This window comes from Glycine soja, chromosome 19 (assembly GCF_004193775.1).
Source record: "Glycine soja cultivar W05 chromosome 19, ASM419377v2, whole genome shotgun sequence".
NCBI lineage: Eukaryota > Viridiplantae > Streptophyta > Magnoliopsida > Fabales > Fabaceae > Glycine > Glycine soja.
In genome coordinates, this window is record NC_041020.1 from 35,039,804 (window position 1) to 35,063,217 (window position 23,414).

General features: G+C 33.4%; 3 protein-coding genes across 3 annotated transcripts; 1 reads left to right on the forward strand and 2 right to left on the reverse strand.

The window, feature by feature from the left end:
* Positions 1-5,707: 5,707 nt before the first annotated feature.
* LOC114399383 (light-regulated protein, chloroplastic-like) lies at positions 5,708-7,007 on the reverse strand. The gene is made up of 3 exons (XM_028361572.1): positions 6,785-7,007; positions 6,510-6,662; positions 5,708-6,001 (listed from the first exon to the last, which is right to left on the reverse strand). Exons 1-3 carry the CDS (start codon positions 6,967-6,969, stop codon positions 5,926-5,928), a joined length of 414 nt encoding a protein of 137 aa, XP_028217373.1. The 5' UTR covers positions 6,970-7,007; the 3' UTR covers positions 5,708-5,925.
* A 1,397-nt stretch (positions 7,008-8,404) lies between these two features.
* On the reverse strand, positions 8,405-22,917 carry LOC114399381 (sialyltransferase-like protein 1). Its single transcript, XM_028361570.1, has 11 exons — positions 22,610-22,917; positions 22,419-22,525; positions 21,992-22,078; positions 21,803-21,880; positions 21,622-21,713; positions 21,336-21,537; positions 20,989-21,079; positions 9,859-9,917; positions 9,598-9,746; positions 9,345-9,426; positions 8,405-9,257 (listed from the first exon to the last, which is right to left on the reverse strand). The coding sequence occupies exons 1-11, from the start codon at positions 22,725-22,727 to the stop codon at positions 8,865-8,867; spliced, it is 1,458 nt and encodes a 485-aa protein (XP_028217371.1). The 5' UTR covers positions 22,728-22,917; the 3' UTR covers positions 8,405-8,864.
* On the forward strand, positions 14,290-15,754 carry LOC114399382. Its single transcript, XM_028361571.1, has 3 exons — positions 14,290-14,835; positions 14,928-15,046; positions 15,159-15,754. Exons 1-3 carry the CDS (start codon positions 14,307-14,309, stop codon positions 15,180-15,182), a joined length of 672 nt encoding a protein of 223 aa, XP_028217372.1. The 5' UTR covers positions 14,290-14,306; the 3' UTR covers positions 15,183-15,754.
* Positions 22,918-23,414: the final 497 nt, after the last annotated feature.

Here is a 23,414-nt window from a genome sequence, read left to right on the forward strand (position 1 = left end):
ATTTACTTGTATTTCCTTTTTTGTTTTCAATTTTTTTAAAAATGTAAATAATTTTATTTAATTAATTATTGACTAAATATTTTATTTATTCATTTTAAAAAAAGTTCAATAATACTATTAAAATATTATATAATTTTAACTATACAAAATATATTAAATAAAAAAATATTAAAAAATATAATATATTTTAAATATAAAATATTAAAAAAATATATAACAAATTAAATAAAACCATAAAAAATATTATTAGTTTTATTTAATATGTTATATATTTTTTCATGTTTTTTATTTAAAATATATTATATTTTTAAGGTTGTTTTATTTAATATATTTTATATATTTAAAATTTAGATAATTTTTTAATAATGTTATTGAATTTTATTTTTAAATGAATAAATAAAATATTTATTTAATAATTAAATAAATAAAATTATTTAAAATTTTTTAAAATAATTGAAAAAAAAAAAAAGAAAATACAAGCAAATAAAAAATTCTAAAATAAAAAATTTTAAACAAAAAAAAACGACTTCAAAGTCGTAAAAAGAAAAAAAAAAGACAAAACTTACAACTTTAAAGTCATACAATTAAAAAAAAAACTTAACGATTTTAGAGACGTAAATAAAAAAAATATTGACGTCATAAATAAGTTTACGATTGTAGTTAAAAAAAATGATAAGTTGTAACAGATGTTACAACTTCTAACTCAGAAGTTGTAACACTTTTACAACTTATCCACTTTTAAAAAATAATTTAAAAAGTACCCTCGTATGAAAAAAATGAAAAAAAATTGTCCCTAAATGATAAAAACACCCATATCACAGCCACACCTAACACGTGGCTCAAATGGCAAATATACTGTTTTAATTTCTGGCTAAAAAATATTTTTTTGTCGTAAGTAAGAAAATGTTTTAAATTTATTTTAGTAAAATTTTCAGTATATTTATTGTCCTCACAAAATTAATATGTATTGTTGTTTTGGCCCGAAATATGCGGATGACTTTTTATATCATGTAAATATGATATTTTTTCCATCGATTATATATATAATTGATAAAAAAATGTGATGTTTTTTTAATGTGTTTATAATTGATGTAAAAAAGTCATGCACTCAGGTTTGAAGGTCGAAATTTTGTTAAAAAAAACATATTTTAATTTTGTGAGGACGAAAAACATATTGAAAATTCATATGAACAAATTTTAAATATTTTCATATTTATGTTGACGAAAAATATATTTATATATTTGACTCAGTCAACTGAACTAACTTGACATCTACTAATGCTTGTTTAAAATTAGAAGAATTAATCTTAAATTATTGAGCATAATAAAAATAGTTTAAATTAATTTTAATAATAAGTTTATGTTAAAATATTTACAAATTAAGAAAATGGGTTTTCTCCATTTAATTGAAGAGAGAAAATCAAATTTATGTAAACAATCTGTATTTATAGTGTAAAAGTATAAATTTCTCTCAAGACTGTGGCGAAGGTACAGTTGTATTTATAAAAGGAAAAATACAATAAAATTGCACTAATAGGTTTTCTTAAAAAAAATAAAATTAACTGATGTTGTCAAGAATTTGGTCTATGGTGGGAAGATTTATATGACCATGTTACTCAAGAATGCATGCATACTACAGATTTTTTTTTTTTAACTATGGTTATGTTGAACAAAATTAGTTAAAATGTTATTTGAAGTTGAAAAGTTAATTGATAGTTAGAAAGCTGTAGCTAAAAGTTAAAAAATTACTTATTAAATTATAAGTGTTCATTAAGATTAACTGTTAAAGTATCTCAAAGTGTAAAATGACAATAAAATAATAAAATCATGATTTATTTAAAAATGATAACTAAAAAATTTGATAAATATATTGAAGATAATAATAAAAAAAATATAAAAAAATTAAAAATTAGAAACTTACGTTTTACAAAACATTAGTTCAAGTTAGTTTGAAAAAATATTAAAAATTACTAAGAATTTATAAAAAAAAAACTTGTTTATCGAATAATAAAATAATTTTTTTAATTATAAACTAATTAAAATATCTTACTAAACATAGTAACTTTCACGTGCATTTGTGGCTTGAATGAGAAAATTGTTATGGATTAAATTATAATTTTTTTGATCTGTTTGTTTAATCTTAGAAAAAATAATTTTAAAAAAAAGTGTTTAAAATTGTTTTTTAAGAACTTTTTAAAAAATAGTGGATTTTTTTTTATATAAAAGAATAGTTTAAACTTTAAACAAACATAAAAAATTTAAAAAATAACTGTAATCAGTTTATTAAATAAAGTGTTTTTTTAAGAGTATCTCTTTACTAAATAAAATTTAAAGTGTTTTAGGCCTTTCATTCATTGGCCCCTCAATCATGGGCTTGATAAGTTCTTTAGCCAATGTTTTTGAAGCTAGTTAAAAAACAACCTTATCCACATTTTATTAGGCCTAGTATTTTGAGAGATATAATCTAAGATTAGTTGAGATGAAAACTGAGAATTTGAAGAATAGGGTTTGATTCAATAAAAATTTGGGAACAAAAACAAAAAAAAAATTGAAATTGGAAGACATCACAGTCTATAATTGATAAGCTGTCGAACGTCACAAATATAATCACTCTTGATAAATTCAAAGATTCTTGAAAGAATTTAACAGTTAGTCTCACACACAATACACAATGAATAACTTGTAAAGTGTGTCAATAGCACGATAATTCCTAAAGTCTGAAAATATATATTCTTTTGAACGTAGGGACCTCGATCTGATTGAACTTGTCATTATCTCTATATTGGCTTGCAAGATTAATGTTCGATGTTTGTAAGCTGATAAGATTGTTCAATTCATGCATTTACCAAGATATATTAGATAATTTGGATTTTTTGATATGATAAGATATAAAAAAAAGGCTTCAATTCACAGAGACTCGATCGACCAACTCAGTCGGGGAAATGAAAACTTGGAATGCTGGTACCTGAGGCTATCTGGCAAATTATTTACTAGGGTCTTGTTTGAAAAAACTTGTTTATAAGCACTTAATTATATAGAAAAGAAATTAAGAAAGTAAAATAAAATAAATTTATCCTATCAGTTAAAATGAGTTTATGTATAAGCTAATTTATAAAAACTATATTATTTAGCTTCTTTGAAAGTTAATTTTAATTAGTATATAAATTAATTTTAGCTTATAAATTTTTTTATATTTTTATTTCTTATTTTATTTTTCTCTTTAAGTGTTGTGGAGAAATTTTTTAAAATAGCTAGGGCTCATGTCTAGCTTCAAATATTAGTTCCTACATGTTTATATATGTTTGTCTTATAGATGTTTTCCAAGAAGTTAGATGACAAATTTTCTTAAAATGTTGAGGCATATAATTGATTTTAACTTATGCCAAAAAAAAGTGATTTATTTTAAATAATGCAAAAAAAGTTTGATTTATTTTACTAGATTAACTCACATTAATATAAGAATATGGCTTACAACTGCATGTGCATCAGTTTGAAGTGTCGTAACCTTGAATACTTTAACATAAACAAGTATATCTGCTAATTCTTCACATGATCATAATTTGGAACACAAAAATAAAATACGAAATTAAAAAACAAGACCGAACTACTTGCATAAACCAAATCACAAACTTCATTGATCGGAGACACGAGAGAAATAACATAGAGTACTAACTAAAGAGATTGATATTTTGGAAATCAATTAACAAGATATTTCTTCTCGAATATATATAAGAAAAAGATAATCTTAAATGCTGAATTTAAATATAAACAAATCTATATAATTTTGTCCTATTGCTATCATTCTTAAAATATTTTTCATTTATTTCTAATTTTATTTTTAAGAACTCTTTTTATTTATGATATCAAGTTCCAATCAAGGACATTTTAGAAATAATCTTATTTTTTTTATTTAAGATTACTAAAATTAAATGATGCCAACTATTTTTTTTAATTTAGTGTGAGTTTAATTATTTTTGCTTATATATGAATTTAGAAGAAGTACAAGATTTATTCAAATTTGACTTATTAATTTGTTTAGTCCTTGGTCTCAATTGTTTTTGAAAAATGCAAACCCATTTATCTATAACTATTAATAATGGAAATTATCCCATTTAGTGTACACATTTCATTAGACAATTTTACCTTTAAATTATTTCTTAAATTTTAAATAATTTACATTAACTTTTCACTACTTTTATACTATTACTTTTTTTATTTTATTATTTTTTTATTAATTATATTTAACTTCTATTATTTTTTATTATTTAAAAAATTTAGAGAGGCACAAAGTGTCTCTCTTCCCCTAATGCCTAATAAGGACACTATAATGTAATTATTGAGAATTGATATTAGTCCCTATTAAAATTGTTATAGGTCCCTAGAAACCTTTAAAACCCTCAAGAAAAGATCATTTTGCCCATTTGTTCAAACACCTCACCCTTCCCTCTTCTCCCTTTCCTCTTAACCGTACTCCCCTTCTTCTCACTCGTGTTAAATACAAATTGAAAATACAATTTTATTATGATTTTCGTTGAGATACATTACGAAATTGTATTTCTATTATTTATCTTTTGAGGTTTTAAAAATATTTAACGAAAATATGATACTATTGTATACCTCAACAAAAAATAATCAAATTAATTGTGATATAATTTATCATTTTTAATAGTATTCAATATCTTTTTTAACTAAAATTAAATTAATTAGATACAAGTTGGTAATCAAATTAATTATTATAAGAATTACCTTTATTAATAATAATTAAATTAATTCATCATATTAATTTTATTACAATAAAAAATAATAATTTATGTTACCATTAACTTAGATTAAAATAAAAAAAAATTATGTATCAATTAAGCGTGTGCAAAATCTAAAACGAAAATATTCGCATCTCCTACACTACAATAGAAACTTTCATTGTAAATTTTGTACACGATTATATAAGGAAATTATGATTCCAGGACAATAAAAATGGGAGTGGAACCAATAACTCCCGTAGTCATTTGTCAACAATCGGTCCAAGGAAATTTATCCTTGAGTGCTTGACGTTGAAATTACTATTTGAGCTTGTGAATGGATAAGGCTTATATTTTCTTAGAACTTCAGTGGAGGAGTGGCTCTTATGTAGTGCTAAGCCTATCCACTTGATGCCAGATATTTGAACATGAACAGTAATTTTTTAATTATTTTTTTATATGAAGAACAGTACCAAATTAGATTTGCTATTATTGCTGCTGCAGTAATGTACTTTGTTTTGGCACCATCTTAATTTAATTCGGCAGATGATATTCAACTATTTATAAAAATGAAATTGATTGTCCCAAAAGCTGTTTTTCCAACCTCTTTCAAGTTCCACATATTTAATCATATTTTAGTTAATTCTAACTGGTTTGGCACGTACCCATATCCTTTCTGGTTTAGCTTTATGATATAGATTATGACTTTCTAGTTCATTGTAGTTTGTTCATATGTGATGAAATGAAATTACAGAAAAGTTTTCTTTTACTTCCCTTGATGAACAGAATGATTCATCATTTCTTTTATGGTAAATTACATTACTATTTTAGTTAATTTTAGAGACTTTTTTTTTTCTTAAGAATAAAATATATTGTATTTGTATCTTAGGCAAACTAATATTAGAAAAAAAAATGTTAATTAATTATTTAGAGAACCAAAATGATGCCCCAAATACGTGAAGTACTCCTTTTATTAATTGTATTTTATTTATTTTCAAATTAGTCAAGAAGAGAGGACGGAGCTACCAAATTTAGTATATAATTATTGTAAAGTTTATAGCGAAAATGAAACTCAATATAAACTGAGATCCATAGCCTATACCTATGTACATTCACCACTACAATCATTACTGGTAGACATTAAAAACGCAGTAGCCATGGCAATAAAAAGGGTTTTCTTTTTTCTCTAGTAGACACCCTTCTGATACTCGGTCTCACAAAAAGTTCCTCCAAGATCATCACAAGCCTCTCCTCTAAATACCCTGGAAAACACAACCCATAATTCCAAATTCATATATAGCAGTGAAGTCAATAAATTGAGTATATAGTGAAATCAATCTTAGCAGGTTTATAGCTAAATGATAAAAATTACTTTTAAGATGTCTAAACATTCATTTTACCAGTTAAACTGGTCCTCACCTTTTTGATTAATTTGACTGGTGGAATATAACTAAAAATCATCAGTAAATATTTATACTGCAATTCAGTCATAAATTATTAAATCGTCTAAAATAAGTTTGTTAATTTTTATAATAATAAAGACTTATTCCATTACACCAGATCAGGTATATAAATCACACCATGTCATTTTTGGTAAATTTAGAGATTTTTATAATAATTATAATAAAAAAAATGACTAACATGATTTCTATTCAGTTGGCACTTTAAAAATCTCTATAGTAAAAGTTTATCATTTTGTTTTGGGAATAAAAGTATATCAATTGATTTTGTATTTTTAGAAGGGTATGCTTGGTTTATGATAGATCTTACGTTTTAGGATCATCGTATTCAAGATACTCTCTCTCAACGTTCTCTGTAACAACTCGTGGTGTCTTAGCTTCTGGCTGTAGCTTCACTTCAGGGTACATTTCTGCCATGCAGGCTTCCCCTCCAACAGTTTCGCATGCTTCCGCTGGAAACACTCTGAAAACAAACACAACACCAACAATGTCATTGAATCTCAGTAGCAACATATGAAACGTAGTGGACTAAAATGATATTTTTGCCAAGTGAAAGTTATGACGAAGGAAATAGAGAAGGCTTACGAGAACGCAGAGTTGTAGTCCACAGTTGAAGTGTCAGGCTCCACGATTGCAACCCTGATCGGAGAGTAACGAGGTGAAGAGCGTGGGGCTTTCAAATTGGTAGGGAAGATGGCAACATGGGAGAAACTCTTTGTTTGTGCCAAAGGCACAACGTTGGGGGCAGCAAAGGTTAAGGATGTTTGCATTTTGAAAGGTGTTGGTTTGGTGAACTCTTTTGAGGTTATGAGGAGCAGTGATTCCAATTTATAGAATAGAGTGAAGTGTGATACTCCATCTGATTTGATTCAATAGAGAATAACAATTTTATAAAACTCATCTTATCATTAGTAATTTTTTTGTTTTATTTTTATAGCCTATATAATTAATATGGTAAGGGATATAAATAAAAAAAATAATCAATGTTATATTAAAAAATTAAAATAATTATTATTTTAAGAGTTTTTTTTACATGACAATTATAATAGAATAAAGGGAATAAAGTTTAAGATATAATCGAGTTTGAATAAGTGAGATATTTGAGGTTTTGGATAAGGTTGTCTTTTTGTGTCGGGGAATCGTCCTGCTATAGCGGGTTCCATCTACTCGAGATATTTATGTAGCTCTTGGGACTTTTTTATATCATTGTAATAATATCCACCTTGATTTTTCTTCCGGAGAGAACATGTATAATAGCAGGTTTTACTTTGACTAGAGTGATAAGGAAAGTGATTTTATTTAAGATTGTAATTTTAAGACTTGTGAATGAACAGAATAATTGCTAGAAGAGTTTTATCCTTAGTGAATCTACCTGACGGAGATAGTTTTTACGCTTTCCTTTGGTTATCTTATATTGTTTACTGTTTAGTATGTGTTTGATCAAATTAAAGTTGATTAAAATTGAATAGATATGTCCTAGTAGGCTAGTACAATTTTGTTTCCTTTCTTCTAGTTAGGCTTTCCATTTCGATTGCAAGCAGTAAAATTGATAAGCTAATGTGTAGGATCATTTTTCCAAGGGTGGAGAAAACGAAATAGAATATCATAATTGAGTTTGTTGATGGATAACTTAAATGAGGCAATCATTTTCCTACGATTGTTTTTTGTTTTACAAAAAAATGGAAATTGACTATGGCAACCACATTGTTCATATGGTAGTGAAACAATTAATTGATAAACAGGTTGACAGTTGTGGAACACTTTGGTTTCGTGTATTCATGTTTTCGAACCGCTATCTAGGTTGTTAATGTACTAAGAAAGAAATGCATCTAGAGCCTCTACTGTACTATTTATCTACAAAACTTTACATTTGACAGTGTAGTCAGATAAATAGAAACCTTTTAATAGAACTACTTAAACTCATAGAAACAATTGTAAGTAAACACGGTTACATAGTGACATTATTCTTCCCCAAAACCAAGTCCTTCCAAATTACTTTGATTCAAGTTATCTACAAAAATACACTAAAAATATCTTTTAAAAATTATGTAAGTTCCACTTTAACATGTTTAGAACAAGAACAATAAGTAACATTAGAGTAAACAAGTGAAATGATAAATTCGGCAAAATAAGTCAAGCAACAAGTTGAAGAAACCCAGATAGGAGGAGGCAATAGCAAGAGGAACAAAATAGAAAAAACATGAATAAAGGAGAAAAAGCTTAGTGACTAAATAAATACCATTGAAAATCATGTGAAAATACTTCACAAAACAGCTATCACATTCTGCAGATACTTCTTCGGCTAATTAATACATAATATAAAAGACAGATATATATCGAACTATGGACTAAGCACTGTCCATAACAAACCTGAAAAAAATGGTACAGCAAATCTCTGATCAGAATTCCTGTATTAAGATTTCTAGACCCCTTACCATGAATCGCCTTAAAATATGAATCATCTGGATTGATGAAATTATGCATATTGACTTCCTCAGTTTCCTTGGAGTTGAGATTCGTGTTGTGCTCTGTAGCTGCAATAAGTGATGAGACAGAATGACAGATGAGGAGCCATGAAAACCTCGAAAAGTAACTTCATCCCAGATTCCATTTAGAAGACTGTAGGGTGTGATAAGAGAATAACAATAGAAAGCAAAGACACCATTTACACCTCGGATTTTAAGGAATGTCTCACACAGACTAGATCATCCAACTTATTGCCATCCATTTTATATACAGAGACCCCTTGCATCTGGTTATAATGATCCTGTGCTTCTTTCCTCAAACTCTCAAAAGGCATGACTTCCCATTTACTATAACTTGAATATCTCCTGACATCACTCATGTCTGGTGATCCCGAGACAGGTCCACTTTTGTCAGGATCAACATTCCCCCACACCTTACAATTGCCAAACTGACCTAAATCACCACCCTGACCAGCTTGACTCCTTTTCAAGCGCAATGCTGCTGCATGTGCTTCACTTATCATTTCTCGACTAGGTATATCTGACCAGTCTTTCATCCTCTTAGACCTCATGGGAGAGTGAATCCTAATTACCTGACAATAAAACCCAAAGCCATAAACATTATTAAATACACACTAAATACATTTTATGTGGAAATTTATAATAATTAATAAAAATACCCCAAGGCATTCTAGGAGTTGGTAGTATGCTCTTCCTTGAAGTGGATTGTGTCCCTTCCTAGGCTGAGAGAAGTATCTTGTCCTGTAAGAAAAAAATGATAAAAAGGAAGATAAAATGTTTGAAGGCGGTAGTATCACAACCTCCCATGTACAAAATAAATAAACAGATAATTTAAAAATGAAGATTTGGAGTATCAACGAAGGAAGAACCAAGAATATAATAAATAATCAATATCAAAACAGAGAAACCCACCATTCAGTGTATCCTGGATCAACAGTGAAGCCATATATATCAATAATATCACACATGGAGAGTGCTAACTCAATAGATTTCATTCCTGTTCCTTTGGCACCACGGCGTAGTACAATTCCTTGGAAGAGATATACTGGATTGGGTATAGTCTGTCATAAAAGGTAGTTCAAAAGTAACTATGTATCCAGTTGCTCCCATCTGTATTGAGCTCATATACCGAAAAACAGTCAATAAAATAGTTATCAAAGAACAGATTCTTACCTTTATAACTGCATTGATCTCTCTATGAGTCACACTTTTGATTATGAGTACCTCATTGTCTGCAAAAGAACAAAATTTTATCCTCTCATTCTATTCATATCATGAAGTAGGATAAAGGTAAAAAAATAGGATTAAAATCTCATAATATCTAGTGAACTTCTAGATTTCTACTTCCCAGGTTTTGAGCAACTACCAACTAGTTGATCCCCACAAATCTACGCTTAGATGCCAGATGCCCAGATAATATACTAATATATTTGTCAACACAGTTACTGGAATCTAAAATATAGCAAGTTCATCACAATAGCAATTTCTGTAATTATTTTATTCTATTTGCTAACATATTGCTAATTACTTTTTACTTGTTAATAACTTAATATATCATTTTAAAATTTTATATCTTTTAGGGTTTATAGGCCAGTCTTCCAAAACCAATTTGGTCAATCTAGGAGAGCAAGAAATAATATGTATGTCTGAAAAATCTAAATTCTGAAATATGAATTTAAGTAGATAGGGTTAATTGTGTTCAGCTACACTGAATTATTGGTTAAATTAAATAGCATCAACACCAATTGTTGTTGTTGTTGTTGTATTCTTTTGCAAATGAGAGCAAGTTTTGGCACTGCACTAAGGTTGCTGCCTTGTGACTTGAAGGTCACAGGTTCAAATCTAGGAAAAAGCCTCTGTTTGCAGGGATAAGGCTGTGTACATCTAACTCTTCTAGACACCATTAGGTGGGAGCACCTTGCGACAGGCCACTTTTTTTTTTTTTGCAATTGATATAACAGGATCATTTGTAACGTGCCACCTGCCATCCTAATCAAGGGTTAGCATCAACTTCTTTGACTTCAATAACTATGTCTAGAATGATAACATGTTTTTTTTTTGGGTAGCAAGAGAGACAAAAAATACTGAGTTGTAGGCCTGAGACACTACTTTTTATCTCCAGTATTTTGCAAATAATGTGAGCTAAATGGACCAAGACCTGAATCACGTGGGTTGTTCAAGCTTAGGCAAGACAAACAGCTGATTAGTTTAGATCTGAATTTGAATTCCACTGACCTGAACAATGTTAAATGAAATTCTCACAATTTAGGGTAGAATAATTGATATATATTAAATTATGCTGAGAATACAAGTCATATATACAAGGCTAGAAAGCTATTTTAGGAAGTATAATAATAGCACCTAGACAACCAGATCCCTATGATTCAGGGATATTCCCATCATATACTATAATTGTAATCTGCTAAATAAGGAAACAATACAACTAATAAAACACAGATTCTGACAGAAATAATACAGCTAATAAAACAGATTCTAACACTCCCCCTCAAGCTGGTGAATAGGTATTTTCCATTCCCAGCTTGGAAACAATCCTCTCAAAGTTATTGCTGTTCAGCCCCTTCGTTAGAATATCTGCAAGGTTGTCTTGTGAGGAGACATATGGAGTGCAGATCAGACCACTGTCTAATTTTTCTTTGATAAAATGCTTGTCAACCTCAATATGTTTGGTTCTATCATGCTGCACTGGATTGTGAGCTATGCTAATAATAAAGTCTCATTGGTTCATCCGATTTTATTCTTAAGTCTTCCAAGATGATCTTCAGCCACATTAGTTCACATATCCCTTGTGCCATTGCCCTGAACTCTGCTTCAGCACTGGATCTGGCTACCACACTTTGTTTTTTACTCTTCCAAGTCACAAGATTCCCTCCAAGGAAAGTGCAATATCCCGTAGTTGACCACCTATCCACAATTGACCCTGCATAGTCTGCATCTGTATATGCTTCAAGACTTACATTCCCATTTCATTCGAACAAAATTCCCCTGCCTGGGGTCCCTTTCAAGTATTGCACAATTCTTAGTGCAGCTTGTAAGTGAACCTCCTTTGGTTGGTGCATGAACTGGCTGACTAGACTCACAGTGAATGCAACATCAGGTCTAGTGCGAGATAAATATATCAGCCTACCAACTAGCCTTTGATACATTTCCTTGTCAACTGCAGTATCTTCTTCTGCGTTTCCCAATTTCAGGTTTGGATCAATTGGTGTACTTGCAGGCTTGCATGCTGTCCTACCAGTCTCTTTCAACAAATCAGTGATGTATTTCTGTTGAGATATAAATATTCCATTTTAGAATGGGCCACTTCAATTCCCAAAAAATACTTCAATTTTCCCAAGGTCTTAATTTCAAATTCCTTGGCTAGATGTTGGCCTAACAGTTGTTGCTCCTCCTCATCATCACCTGTCACTATAATATCATTCACACAAACCAGTAACACTGTTACTCCCTTTGACTTAGAGTGTTTAATGAACAGAGTGTGGTCTCCTTGGCTTTGTTTAAAGCCCAGACCTATCATAACTTTAGTAAACCTTCCAAACCAGGCTCGTGGTGATTGTTTCAGCCCATACAATGCCTTTTTTAGCTTGCAAACAGTGTTGGCAACTGCTTTTTCACCATATCCAGGCAGTGTTGTTAAATGGCGGCCATGGCGGATTTTCGTGGCGGATTTTCGAAAAAACGCCACCGAATAGTGGTGGCGTGGCGGGTTTGGGATGGCGACGCCATGGCGGCCGCCATAGCCATGGCGGTCGTGGCGGTTATGGCGGGGTGGCGGAAATGGCGATTTTTTTTTTGCTTTTTGTTCGCGGTAGGAGTTGGGCTGACTTGACCTAACCCTACCCGGTTATTCATTCAACTAAAAGACCCTCCCACGCAGCTCTGTGATTCAGAACAGCCTTCCATCTAAGAGAGAACCCAACCGCGAGCCTCCCCTGCACCCAGCCGCGTCCCTCCCGCACCCCGCACGCGCATGCAGCCGCGACACCCGCAGTCCGCACGCGCACGTAGCCGCGACGACCTCCGGCAGCGACGCACCGGCACGAACGGTGGTGACAAGCTCTGGCAGCGACGCACCTGTCATGAACGGCAGCCTGCAGCTTTGAGAAGTTCTCGCGAAGAAGATGAAGCTTTGCTTTGAGAAGTTCTCGCGAAGAAGATGAAGCTTTGTCGCGAAGAAGAAGACGTAGGTTTTTTTAATTTTATTTTTGCTGTTTGACACCCCTTTTTTCTGTCTGCAGCTTTTTTTTCCTTTTGCTATTTGACACCCCTTTTTACTTTTAACAGTCCCATTTTTTTTTTTCGTATTTGACACCACAATTTTTTTTTTCTGTTCAGTCCTCTTTTAAATGGCTGAACCATCATCCGATGCTGCTACTGCAAGTGCAACAAGGAAAAATAAGGCAGACCCAGGCTGGAAATATTGCCATTCACTAGTGGAAGGAGATACAAACACCATTGTTTGTAATTTCTGTGGAAAAATCACAAAGGGAGGAATAACCCGAGCCAAACAACACCTGATTGGGAAGTCGGGCAACGTTGCAGCTTGCAAGAAAACTCCCCCAAATGTAGTCGAAGAGTTGAAGGAATATATGGCTACCAAAAAAAGTGGGACCACTTACAGTACTTCTGGCAGTGGTAATATGACAAATATAAGAGATTTTGAATTTGGTGAACCAATTGGATGTGATGGAAGTGAAGAAGATGAGTTTGCGGACTCTTGTAATGCTGCTGCAAGTGCAAAGACAAAGTGTGGGACTAAAAAAGGACCAATGGACAAATTTTGTAAGAATCCAGAAAATGCAATCAATCGGAGAAAAATGGAGATGCTGAGGCAAATGAACATAAGAGAGTCAATGGATAAGAATGAAGTATTGAAGGTGCATCAACATATTGCTCGCTTTTGGTACCAAGCAGGTTTGTCGTTCAACCTCATTAAATTGAAAAGCTTTGAAAACATGGTTGCAGCCATTGATCAATATGGGCCACATTTGCCCATTCCTAGCTATCATGACATCAGAGTTCCACTCTTGAAGAAGGAAGTTGAATATACTGAAAATTTGATGAAAGGCCATAGGGAGCAATGAGTCAAGTATGGTTGTACTATTATGTCCGATGCATGGACTGATCGGAAACAAAGATGCATCATTAATTTTTTTATTAACTCTCAAGCTGGTACCATGTTTTTGAAGTTTGTTGATGGCTCTGATTTTGTAAAGATAGGTGAAAAGCTTTTTGAGTTGCTTGATGCCATTGTGGAGGAAGTTGGAGAAGACAATGTTGTTCAAGTTGTAACCGATAATGGGAGCAACTATGTTTTAGCGGGTAAGTTGTTGGAGGAGAAAAGGAAACATATTTATTGGACTCCTTGTGCAGCTCATTGTATTGATTTGATGCTTGAAGATATTGGGAAGCTTCCCTTGATAAGGAAGACAATTAGAAGGGAAATTAATCTAGTTGGGTTTATCTATGCCCATTCTAGTACCTTAAGTCTGTTGAGAAATTTTACAAACAAGAGGGAATTGGTGAGACATGCTATTACTAGATTTGTTACTTCTTATCTAACCTTGGAAAGGCTTCACAAAGAGAAAGCCAATATTAGAAAGATGTTTACTTCTAATGAATGGACCTTGAACAAGCTATCTAAGGAGCCTAAGGGAAAAGAAGCTGCAAAGGTAGTGCTCATGCCTTCTTTTTGGAATAGTGTGGTTTACACTCTTAAAGTCATGGCTCCACTTGTGAAAGTGCTTCGTCTTGTGGATGGTGAAAGGAAACCAGCCATGGGCTATATTTATGAAGCAATGGACAAGGCAAAAGAAACAATTATCAAGTCTTTCAACAACAATGAAAGCAAGTACAAAGATGTGTTTGCAATCATTGATAAAAGATGGAATTGTCAGCTTCATAGGCCATTGCATGCAGCTGCCCACTTCTTAAATCCAGAGTTCTTTTATGACAACACTGACTTGGAGTTTGATTTTGAGGTCACCAATGGTTTGTTTGAGTGCATTAAGAAGTTGATTCCACAATTTGATGTGCAACAGAAAATTCTAACCGAGTTGCATCTTTACAAGATTGGTGCTGACCACTTTGGTTCCGACTTTGCAATGGCTCAAAGGAAAACCCATTCTCCTAGTAAGAAACTTTTATCATACTATTTTTTTTATGTATTAGTGTTATAATTCAAAATTCTAAGTTATGCTCTTGGTTGGTAATTGGTATTGCAGCATATTGGTGGCGAATGTTTGGGTCACAAACTCCAAATTTGCAGAAGCTAGCTATTAAAATTTTGAGTTTGACTTGCAGTGCTTCAGGATGTGAAAGAAATTGGAGTGTGTTTGAGCAAGTAATTGTGACAAAACTCTAACTATATTTTTTAATTTTATTTAATTTTGATGATCAAGTTTTATTTGGAGTATATTTGAGATTGAAATCAACATTTATTTGTTATATTGTAGATTCATTCCAAAAAAAAGAAATAGGCTTGAGCACAAGAGGTTGCATGATTTGGTGTTTGTCAAATACAACCAACAATTGAAGCAAAGATATAATGCAAGAGATGAAATTGATCCAATTTCTGTTAATGATATTGATGTATGCAATGAATGGCTCGTGGGAGAGATGGATCAAGATGATGATAATGATGCTCGAAATGATTTGGTATTTGAAGATGATGATGCTCTAAATTGGGCAACTGTGTATCAGGCTTCGGGGGATGGAGAGTGTAGGATGTATACTAGGCGGAAAAAGCAAAAAACAAGTGTTGCTGCTGCCCAAACTTCTAAAAAACAGGCAATGGTTGTTGGATCTTCATCAAGGAAGCAAAAAGCAGTCCAAGAAAATGATGAGGATCTAGATGTTGAGGAGAATATTGATGTTGAATCTGAAGAAGAAGAAATCATGGTCAATTTTGAGGCGTCTGATGGGGAAGAGGGAGAGGGAGATGCTCCATTACCATATGATAACAACGAAGATGATTATGTTGGGATTGGAGAAGATGATTAGAGCCTCAACCTTCACTTTGCACTTTGCATTATGTTTTTATCATTTTCTTATTTTGAAATTTGAACTCTTTAATGAGTTTATTTGGTGTTGGTACTTGATTATTGTATGAACTCATGAAACTTTTTTAGTTTATTTGAATGCAATCCTTTGTTTTTTTCAATTTCAATGAGTTTATATATATGTTTTTTTTTTGGTCCGCCATGACATCCGCCATTTTCCGCTATGCCATCCGCCATATTTTTATGGCGGATTTTTGACTTTCCGCCATGAACCGCCATTAACAACATTGTATCCAGGGGGCAATTCCATGTAAATCTCCTCTTCAATTTCTCCATGGAGGAAGGCATTTTTAACATCAAATTGTTGCAAGTTCCAACCATAATTAGCAGCTAGGGATAATATCACCCTAACTGTATTCATTTTTGCAACTAGAGCAAATGTTTCCATGTAATCCACTCCATAGGTTTGAGTGAATCCCTTAGCTACTAACCTTGCTTTGTACCTCTCAATGGATCCATCAGCCTTGTATTTTATAGTATATACCCACTTGCACCATACTGGTTTTTTTCCATTTGGGAGAGCAACCAAATCCCAGGTACTATTCTAATGCTTCCATTTTCATGTCCATGGCTTGTTTTCATTTTTTATCACTCAATGCCTCAGATAAACAGGTAGGCGTGGTTGTACTGTTTAGGCTTGTGAGGAAGGCTTTATGGGTAGGTGAGAAGTTTTTAAAGGATAGGTAATTGGCTAGAGGGTACAGTGGCTTGGTGGTACATTTCCTAGTCTCTTTCCTAAGGGCAATTGGAATATCTAGGTCCTCATAAAGTGGTGCTGAACTGGATTCGAGTTCCTGTACAGTTGGGAAATCAGAGGTTGATTCAGTGGAGATTAAAGGATCAGGGGTAGTTACCTCATGTAATGTTGGACATGGACAGATTCTGGAATGGCCTTTGTCTTCCTTGTATAAACCAGCTTTTTCCCAAATCTTACATCAGCTTCATCTTGAGTGGATTTAGTGGGTTCCTTCTCAGTTGTTACACTTTCAGTCCCTACTTCTGGTCCTAAACTTAAGTCAGGGAGCATAAGGAGATCATCTTCCTTTCTTGCAGTCTCCCCTTGAAGATGATCTTGGTGGAAGTAACTTTTGTACTAAAAAACGTGACATCTCTGGACATGAAGAATTTTTGGGATGGTGGATGATAGCATTTATATCCCTTTTGTGTGGATGAGTATCCTATGAAAACACATTTTAAGGCTCTAGGATCAAGTTTACCTCTATTACCACTGTGGACATGGAGAAAAGATACACACCCAAATATTCTTGGAACAAGTTGATTGGATGTGGACACATTAGGATAAAAGGAGGACAGAACCTCCATAGGACTTTTTGAGGCCAGAATACTAGAAGGTAGTCTATTAATTAGATAACATGCAGTGAGAACAGCCTCCCCCCAAAACCTTTTAGGAACCTCATGTTGAAAAAGAAGAGCCCGAGTTTGGTCTAGTATGTGTCCATTTTTCCTCTCAGCAATCCCATTTTGCTGAGGTGTTTTGACACAGGATGACTCATGAATGATACCTTCCTTTTGACAAAAGGAAATAAGGCCATGATTAAAGTAATCTTTGGCATTATTGGATCTAATCCTCTTAATGCTAACAGCAAACTTATTTTTTACCATGGAGAAAAAAAAACGCTGAACCACAGAGCGGACTTCGAATTTTTGTTTTAGTAAGAAAACCCATGTGTCACGAGTACAATCATCTATAAAAGATAAGCAACCAACGGGCACCAGAAACATTTTGGACAGTTTTGGACAGTTGAGGGACCCCACACATCAGTATGAATTAAATAGAAGGGAAATGTGCTCATATTATTACTAACTGGAAAAGGTACACACTTGGGCTTAGCAACACACACTTCACAATGGAGACTTTCCACATCTAATTTGCTAAAAAGGGAAGGGAATAACGATTTGATGACTCTAAATGAAGGATGTCCAAGACGACAGTGATGTAGGAAGACCTTCTCCCTGTTGGTCTTTATTGAATTAGAGAAAAAAGAGTTGCTATTTTCCAGGTCTGGTGGCAGATTCGGATTGTCCAAATAATACAAGCCATTCCATTCTCTAGCATGTCCAATCGTCCTCCCCGAGTACTTGTTCTGTAGTATACAAACATTGTCATAAAAAACAGCGTTACATGATAGTTCTTTTATGAGTTTTTTTATGGAAATCAAACTGACAGACAGTTTAGGAATATGAAGGACATTTTTAAGGGTTATGGATGGGCTTATTTGAACTTCTCCTTGACCTGCTGCAGTCATCAGAGAGCCATCTGCTGTGGATATTTTCTTGTTGCTAGGGCAAGGGGTGTAAGAAGAGAAATGTTTAGGTAGGGGTGTCATGTGGTCGGTAGCCCCAGAATCCAGTATCCAATATGGGTTATAGTTTTTATCTGAGGCATTAAGTCCGAAAGAAAAAAGAAACTCACCAAACGTACCTGAATGTGCCAGAGAACAACTACTTGTTGACTTATCCAACTTGTTGAGAAATGATCTCATCTTTTCTACTTCATCCTGGTTAAGTTGAATCACGCCTCCTCTATTTTCTTCATTGGTTGCAGCACCTATGTGTGCTTGTCCTCCCTTTCTGGTGTTGTCTCCTTTTTTTCCCCAATCTCTACTAGGTGGCTTTCCATGCAACTTCCAACATTTATCACGAGTGTGGCAAGGCCTGTTACAGAAGGTACACCTCACTCCGTCACCTTTCTTCTCCATATTGGCTATTCCCCCCTTTTTCTGGTCTACCATCATGGCTGATCCGGACACTACCATGGCTGAATTTTCCATGGTTGGGGTTTCTAGCATTACTCCCCTTCTGCTTTCTTCACTTCTGACCATAGCTACTACTTCATTAATTCCTGGAATTTTTTCTTTTCCAAGGATCTGGACTCTCACTTGATCAAAATCAGAGTTAAGTCCCACCAAGAAATCATAGACTCTATCTTGCTCAATATAGTCTTTGAGTATTGCGGAATCATCTAAGCACTTGGCTTTTATGACCCTGTAATGGTCTAACTCCATCCACAGTGATTTGAGTTGATTGGCGTACTCTGTAATGGTCTGGTTTCCCTGTTTTGCAGCCACAGTCTTCACCTTCACATCATATATTTGAGCAGCATCTTTAGCTTTGGAGTATGTCTGCTCCATGGCATTCCAAATCTCCTTTGCAGAATTAAGAAACATGCAAGTATCAGTGATTTCTGGGATCATTGTGTTCCACAGCCATGCCATGATCATAGAGTCCTCTTCATCCCATTTTGTAAATTTGGGATCTTCTTCTTTAGGAACATATTCAGTCAAGTGGTTAGCTTTCCCTTTACCTTTCAAAGTTCTGCGAACAAGCTGGGACCATTTCAAGTAATTCTTCCCATTCAATTGGCAGGCAGTGTTGAGGTTCTGCAGCTGTTCCTGAGTGTTCTGTGACTCAGTATTCACCACTTCAGCAATTGGGTTTGCCGTGTCCACCGCAGTACAACGACCGTAATGCAGTGAGTATGTATTTGATTGTTGCGACGGCAACTAAGAAACAACACTGCAAATCACAGCAGCAATGAAGGCTGGCTGTTCTAAAAATAAACGATTGACAGCAATGAAGGCTGTCCTGAAAGCGATGGTTGACAGCAATGAAGGCTGCCGTCTAGGGTTTTGGTTTGCAAAGTCAGAGGCGGCTCCCAGAATTTGAGAGCTCTGGTACCATCTCACAATTTAGGATAGAATAATTGAAATATATTAAATTATGCTGAGAATACAAGTCATGTATACAAGGCTAGATAGCTATTTTAGGAAGTATAATAATAGCACCTAGACAACCAGATCCCTATGATTCAGGGATATTCCCATCATATACTATAATTGTAATCTGTTAAATAAGGAAACAATACAACTAATAAAACACAGATTCTGACAGAAATAATACAGCTAATAAAACAGATTCTAACAGAAATCATCTTTATGAACTAGTTATGTAATTTTTTTTTATCTATCTCTCTTTTTATAAAGTTTATGAATTTTAATAAGGTCTCACCTATTTAATATTTATGAGGAGAGAAATAGACACGATTTTTGCATGACAAGGTTATTTTGAAAATTCAGCATGAGAGGATCCATTCCTAAGTTGAGAAACAGAACAAAAATGCAGTCTGGAGACAACACAAATCCCATCATGAACCCCATTACAACCCAAGATCCAGCTGTCAAGAATCCAGCTCCAACCCAGTGCACAACTACCATGAACTGCAGCTTCTGCAAATCAATCAAAGCCGTTTTGAACCCAGTGTGACCTCAGGTCCAGATTTCAAACCAGATTACTGTTTATGTTCTGTTTCAAAATTTTAAATTTCAAACCCAGCTTCTTAGAACTAGCAACCTATTGTGATCTGTTTTCACAATTTTGAAGTTTGAACCCATTATCTGTTATGTTCTGTTTGTAATTTGACTCGTTAATTATTTCATAGTTATTACAGATGTGATATTAAATCATGTTAGGATACATCTATGAAAGGATATTTAAATAGTATTGTTAGGAAAGCACAATGAGGCCTAGTACCTGACATTCAACCAATCAATCCTAGATGGATACTGTTAAACTTGTATAATGTGATGAAAACAACCCTAGTGCTATAATATTACCTTTGATCTACAAACTAAATGCTAGAATGAATCACTTAATAATAGTGATTTTACAACATTCGATAATAAATGCGTTCACAAAAAAAAATAGTAGGACATACAACAACATCAAGGTTGCATACAGTTTATAAAAAAAACTTCGTACCCCATTGCCCAGAGGCTCTTCGCTATGCGAAGGTATGGGGGAGGGATGTTGTACGCAGCCTTACCGTTGCATACAGTTTATAATATATGTAAATTGTATGATGATGCAGAATTTAAACAAAAGAACAATATTTTACAACACTGATGTAGGACATGAAAACCAGGAAATCCAAAAGTACAATTCACATAGAACAAGAATTAGAAAGGTTAACAAGAACCAAAAACAAATCAAGGATACTGCAAGAAAATTACAGAAATTAGGGTTATCAATAAATCACAGATAACGAAAGATGGGTATAAATTAAAGTTATATTTCATAGTGTATCCACTTGTGAATGATAGAGATTGCAAATAGATTCTCAATACAACTAGGAATCTAGGATGGCAAAAAACTTCAATAAAAGTTTGATATTTTTGTTTAAATACTTTCATATATAATTACTTACCAGACCCGTTTAGAATAGGGACCATGTTACGAGCAGCACCTCTTACAACAAGACGGAAATCCCTCTTAAGACCAACATATTTGGCATATTTCTACACAATCCATAAAGAGACAAAATAAGTATATGCAAATTTTCTTTTGATATCATATCACAGATAAATGCACTATATGCTCTAATACTCTATATCACTTTACGACATCTTGTTCAGAAATCAGAAGAAAATAATGGTTGGATCTTGCAGTAGCAGGTGGTCAGTTTCATCTATGCTTGGATAAACAGACAGGATATCAAGATGACAGAAATGGGAAGAAAAATTTATTAAAAAGTTGATGACTGAGAAAATTTACCTCATTAACAGGGGCCTCATTGTCTCGAAAAACAGCATCATGACTATCAATTTCTTTCCCGAATCTAGTCTTCAGAAGGTCCCCAGAATTCCCAACAACAGCACAAGTTCGAAACTGCCGTGGATGAAACGGGGGCTTTGCAGGTAATAACACATTGAGGTTCTCTTCACAAAGAGTCTTGTTAGTGCACTTCTTTGCCCCCCTACAAGAAGAAAAATAAAACATGCAGTGCAACTAAATCAGCATTGACACAACCAAACATGAAACAAGGTTTCAAGATCCATACAGTTGCGCTATCCTTTGTGGAGCATAATCCATCCAACCACCAGGGCGAGCATCAAGATACTCTCTGGTCAACACCGTAGTCATGTTCCGATACTGCAACCTCTCAACATATCAACACTTGTAAATACTAATCTTGAAATTACTACTTAAGCAGGGGCAAAAGGGATGACAAGACAATGCACCTGTTCCCACAATAGGATTGTCTCACACAAATCATAATTGTACTCCAAAGGCTCAAATTTCTTAAACTGTGCATTGTACTGCAATTATCCAAACATTGAAAAGTAAACAAAAAATCAGCAATTGGTTATTAATGGAAATTGAATCAAATTCAAGACTACTCAGGATTCAGAAGGCAGAAAGAGACATACCCAAGTGCTGTTGGTACCTTCAGGGTATTTAAGAATTAACTTGCAATGATCAATAATATGTGCAGTGAGTCCAAGCCCCCTGTTATCCTGTTTTCATTCCCAACCTCAGATTCTATTTTTTATTTTTTTTTAAAAGTTAAAAAGGACAAAACTTGTATACAATTCATTAGATATTTTCGGTGTCGTTCTCCAATAAGAAATTCAGAATTGAAGTTAGACATCAATAATCTATGTTGACATTTAATGCAAACCTTTATTACGCAAATTACTAAGCTGAAACTCTAATCTTGATTTGTAAGACAAGAGTTGTTCTCCACTTATGTACTTTAATTTGGTCATATCACTAGTCAATGTGGGATCTCTACCACTAAATAACCACATTACTATTATTCAGAAGGGGAAAAAAAGTTCTAGATCGAAGAGTTACCACACATTGCTTCACACTGGACTGAACGTTAGACAAAACGCGGATTGTCTCGGAGTCGCGGTCTGAAGAGACGGTATCTTTTGTTGGCGAATCCGAAGAGACGGTGCCTGAAAATGCGAATTAACATGTAAATTAAGGAAACACGGATCGGAATTTGAATGAATATTATTGTTAATTGAGAATAAAAATACCAGAGAAGAAAGAGGATTGGATATAGAAGAGGAGGAGGGAGAAGAATGCAGCGGCGCACAGCAGATAAAGAACGGTGGGTCGCCGGTTAAGCGAGGAAACCTGCTTGTGCTGCCTCATTGCTGTTTCGGTCACAGGAGAAGAAAGACAGAATTTTTAATCTAGGACTGATCGAAGAATGTGGCAGGAGACACCTTCGGAGTAAACGACAACATTTTCCGCTCTGAGGAACATCACCGACTTTGTTTGCTTGAGAATTGAGATATGGAATGAATGGAATTGGAAATGCGCGTACTGCACTGGGAGAATCGCGTTTTCATATGTTTAAACTTATTATTTGTTGAAATGACAGTTTTTTTTTAATCTAAAATATTTCAGTTTTAAAAAATAATTTTCTATTTAGCTTAAAAAACAAATATTGTCCATTTTAAAAAAAATACTAATATAAAAATGCTTATTTTAAAATTATTTTTTAATTCAAATAAACTCATTTATTAAAATCAGAGCACGATTAGTCGTGAAATGCAGTAGAGTTCAACAATTTTTAACTACAAGAGATTTTTTTGAATCAAAAAATAGGAATATATTAATTCAAAAAATCAGATAAGTACATGGCGATCTCATGAGATCCAGCCAGCATCCTTCGACAAAAAAAAACCCAAGCCCTATAGCATCAAAGTTACTATATGCTTTCTAAGCTTATTGTTATACCAGCCCCTGTATACTATATTATCTATGATATTATCAACTATATTTCTATTCACATTATTCTTGAAAACTTTATCATTTCTATATAACCGCACATCG

Bases quoted from the DNA above. Each gene is read 5' to 3' on its own strand.
- LOC114399383 (XM_028361572.1), bottom strand. From the start codon at position 6,969: ATGCAAACATCCTTAACCTTTGCTGCCCCCAACGTTGTGCCTTTGGCA. The intron at 6,663-6,784 runs GTAAGCCTTCTC...GTTTGTTTTCAG, and splicing joins GACTACAACTCTGCGTTCTC to AGTGTTTCCAGCGGAAGCAT. The intron at 6,002-6,509 runs GTAAGATCTATC...TGTGTTTTCCAG, and splicing joins GAATACGATGATCCTAAAAC to GGTATTTAGAGGAGAGGCTT.
- LOC114399382 (XM_028361571.1), top strand. From the start codon at position 14,307: ATGTTTACTTCTAATGAATGGACCTTGAACAAGCTATCTAAGGAGCCT. The intron at 14,836-14,927 runs GTAAGAAACTTT...TTGGTATTGCAG, and splicing joins AAGGAAAACCCATTCTCCTA to CATATTGGTGGCGAATGTTT. The intron at 15,047-15,158 runs GTAATTGTGACA...GTTATATTGTAG, and splicing joins ATTGGAGTGTGTTTGAGCAA to ATTCATTCCAAAAAAAAGAA.
- LOC114399381 (XM_028361570.1), bottom strand. From the start codon at position 22,727: ATGAGGCAGCACAAGCAGGTTTCCTCGCTTAACCGGCGACCCACCGTT. The intron at 22,079-22,418 runs GTAACTCTTCGA...GAATGAAAACAG, and splicing joins CCAGTGTGAAGCAATGTGTG to GATAACAGGGGGCTTGGACT. The intron at 21,538-21,621 runs GTATGGATCTTG...TTCTTCTTGTAG, and splicing joins CCACAAAGGATAGCGCAACT to GGGGGCAAAGAAGTGCACTA.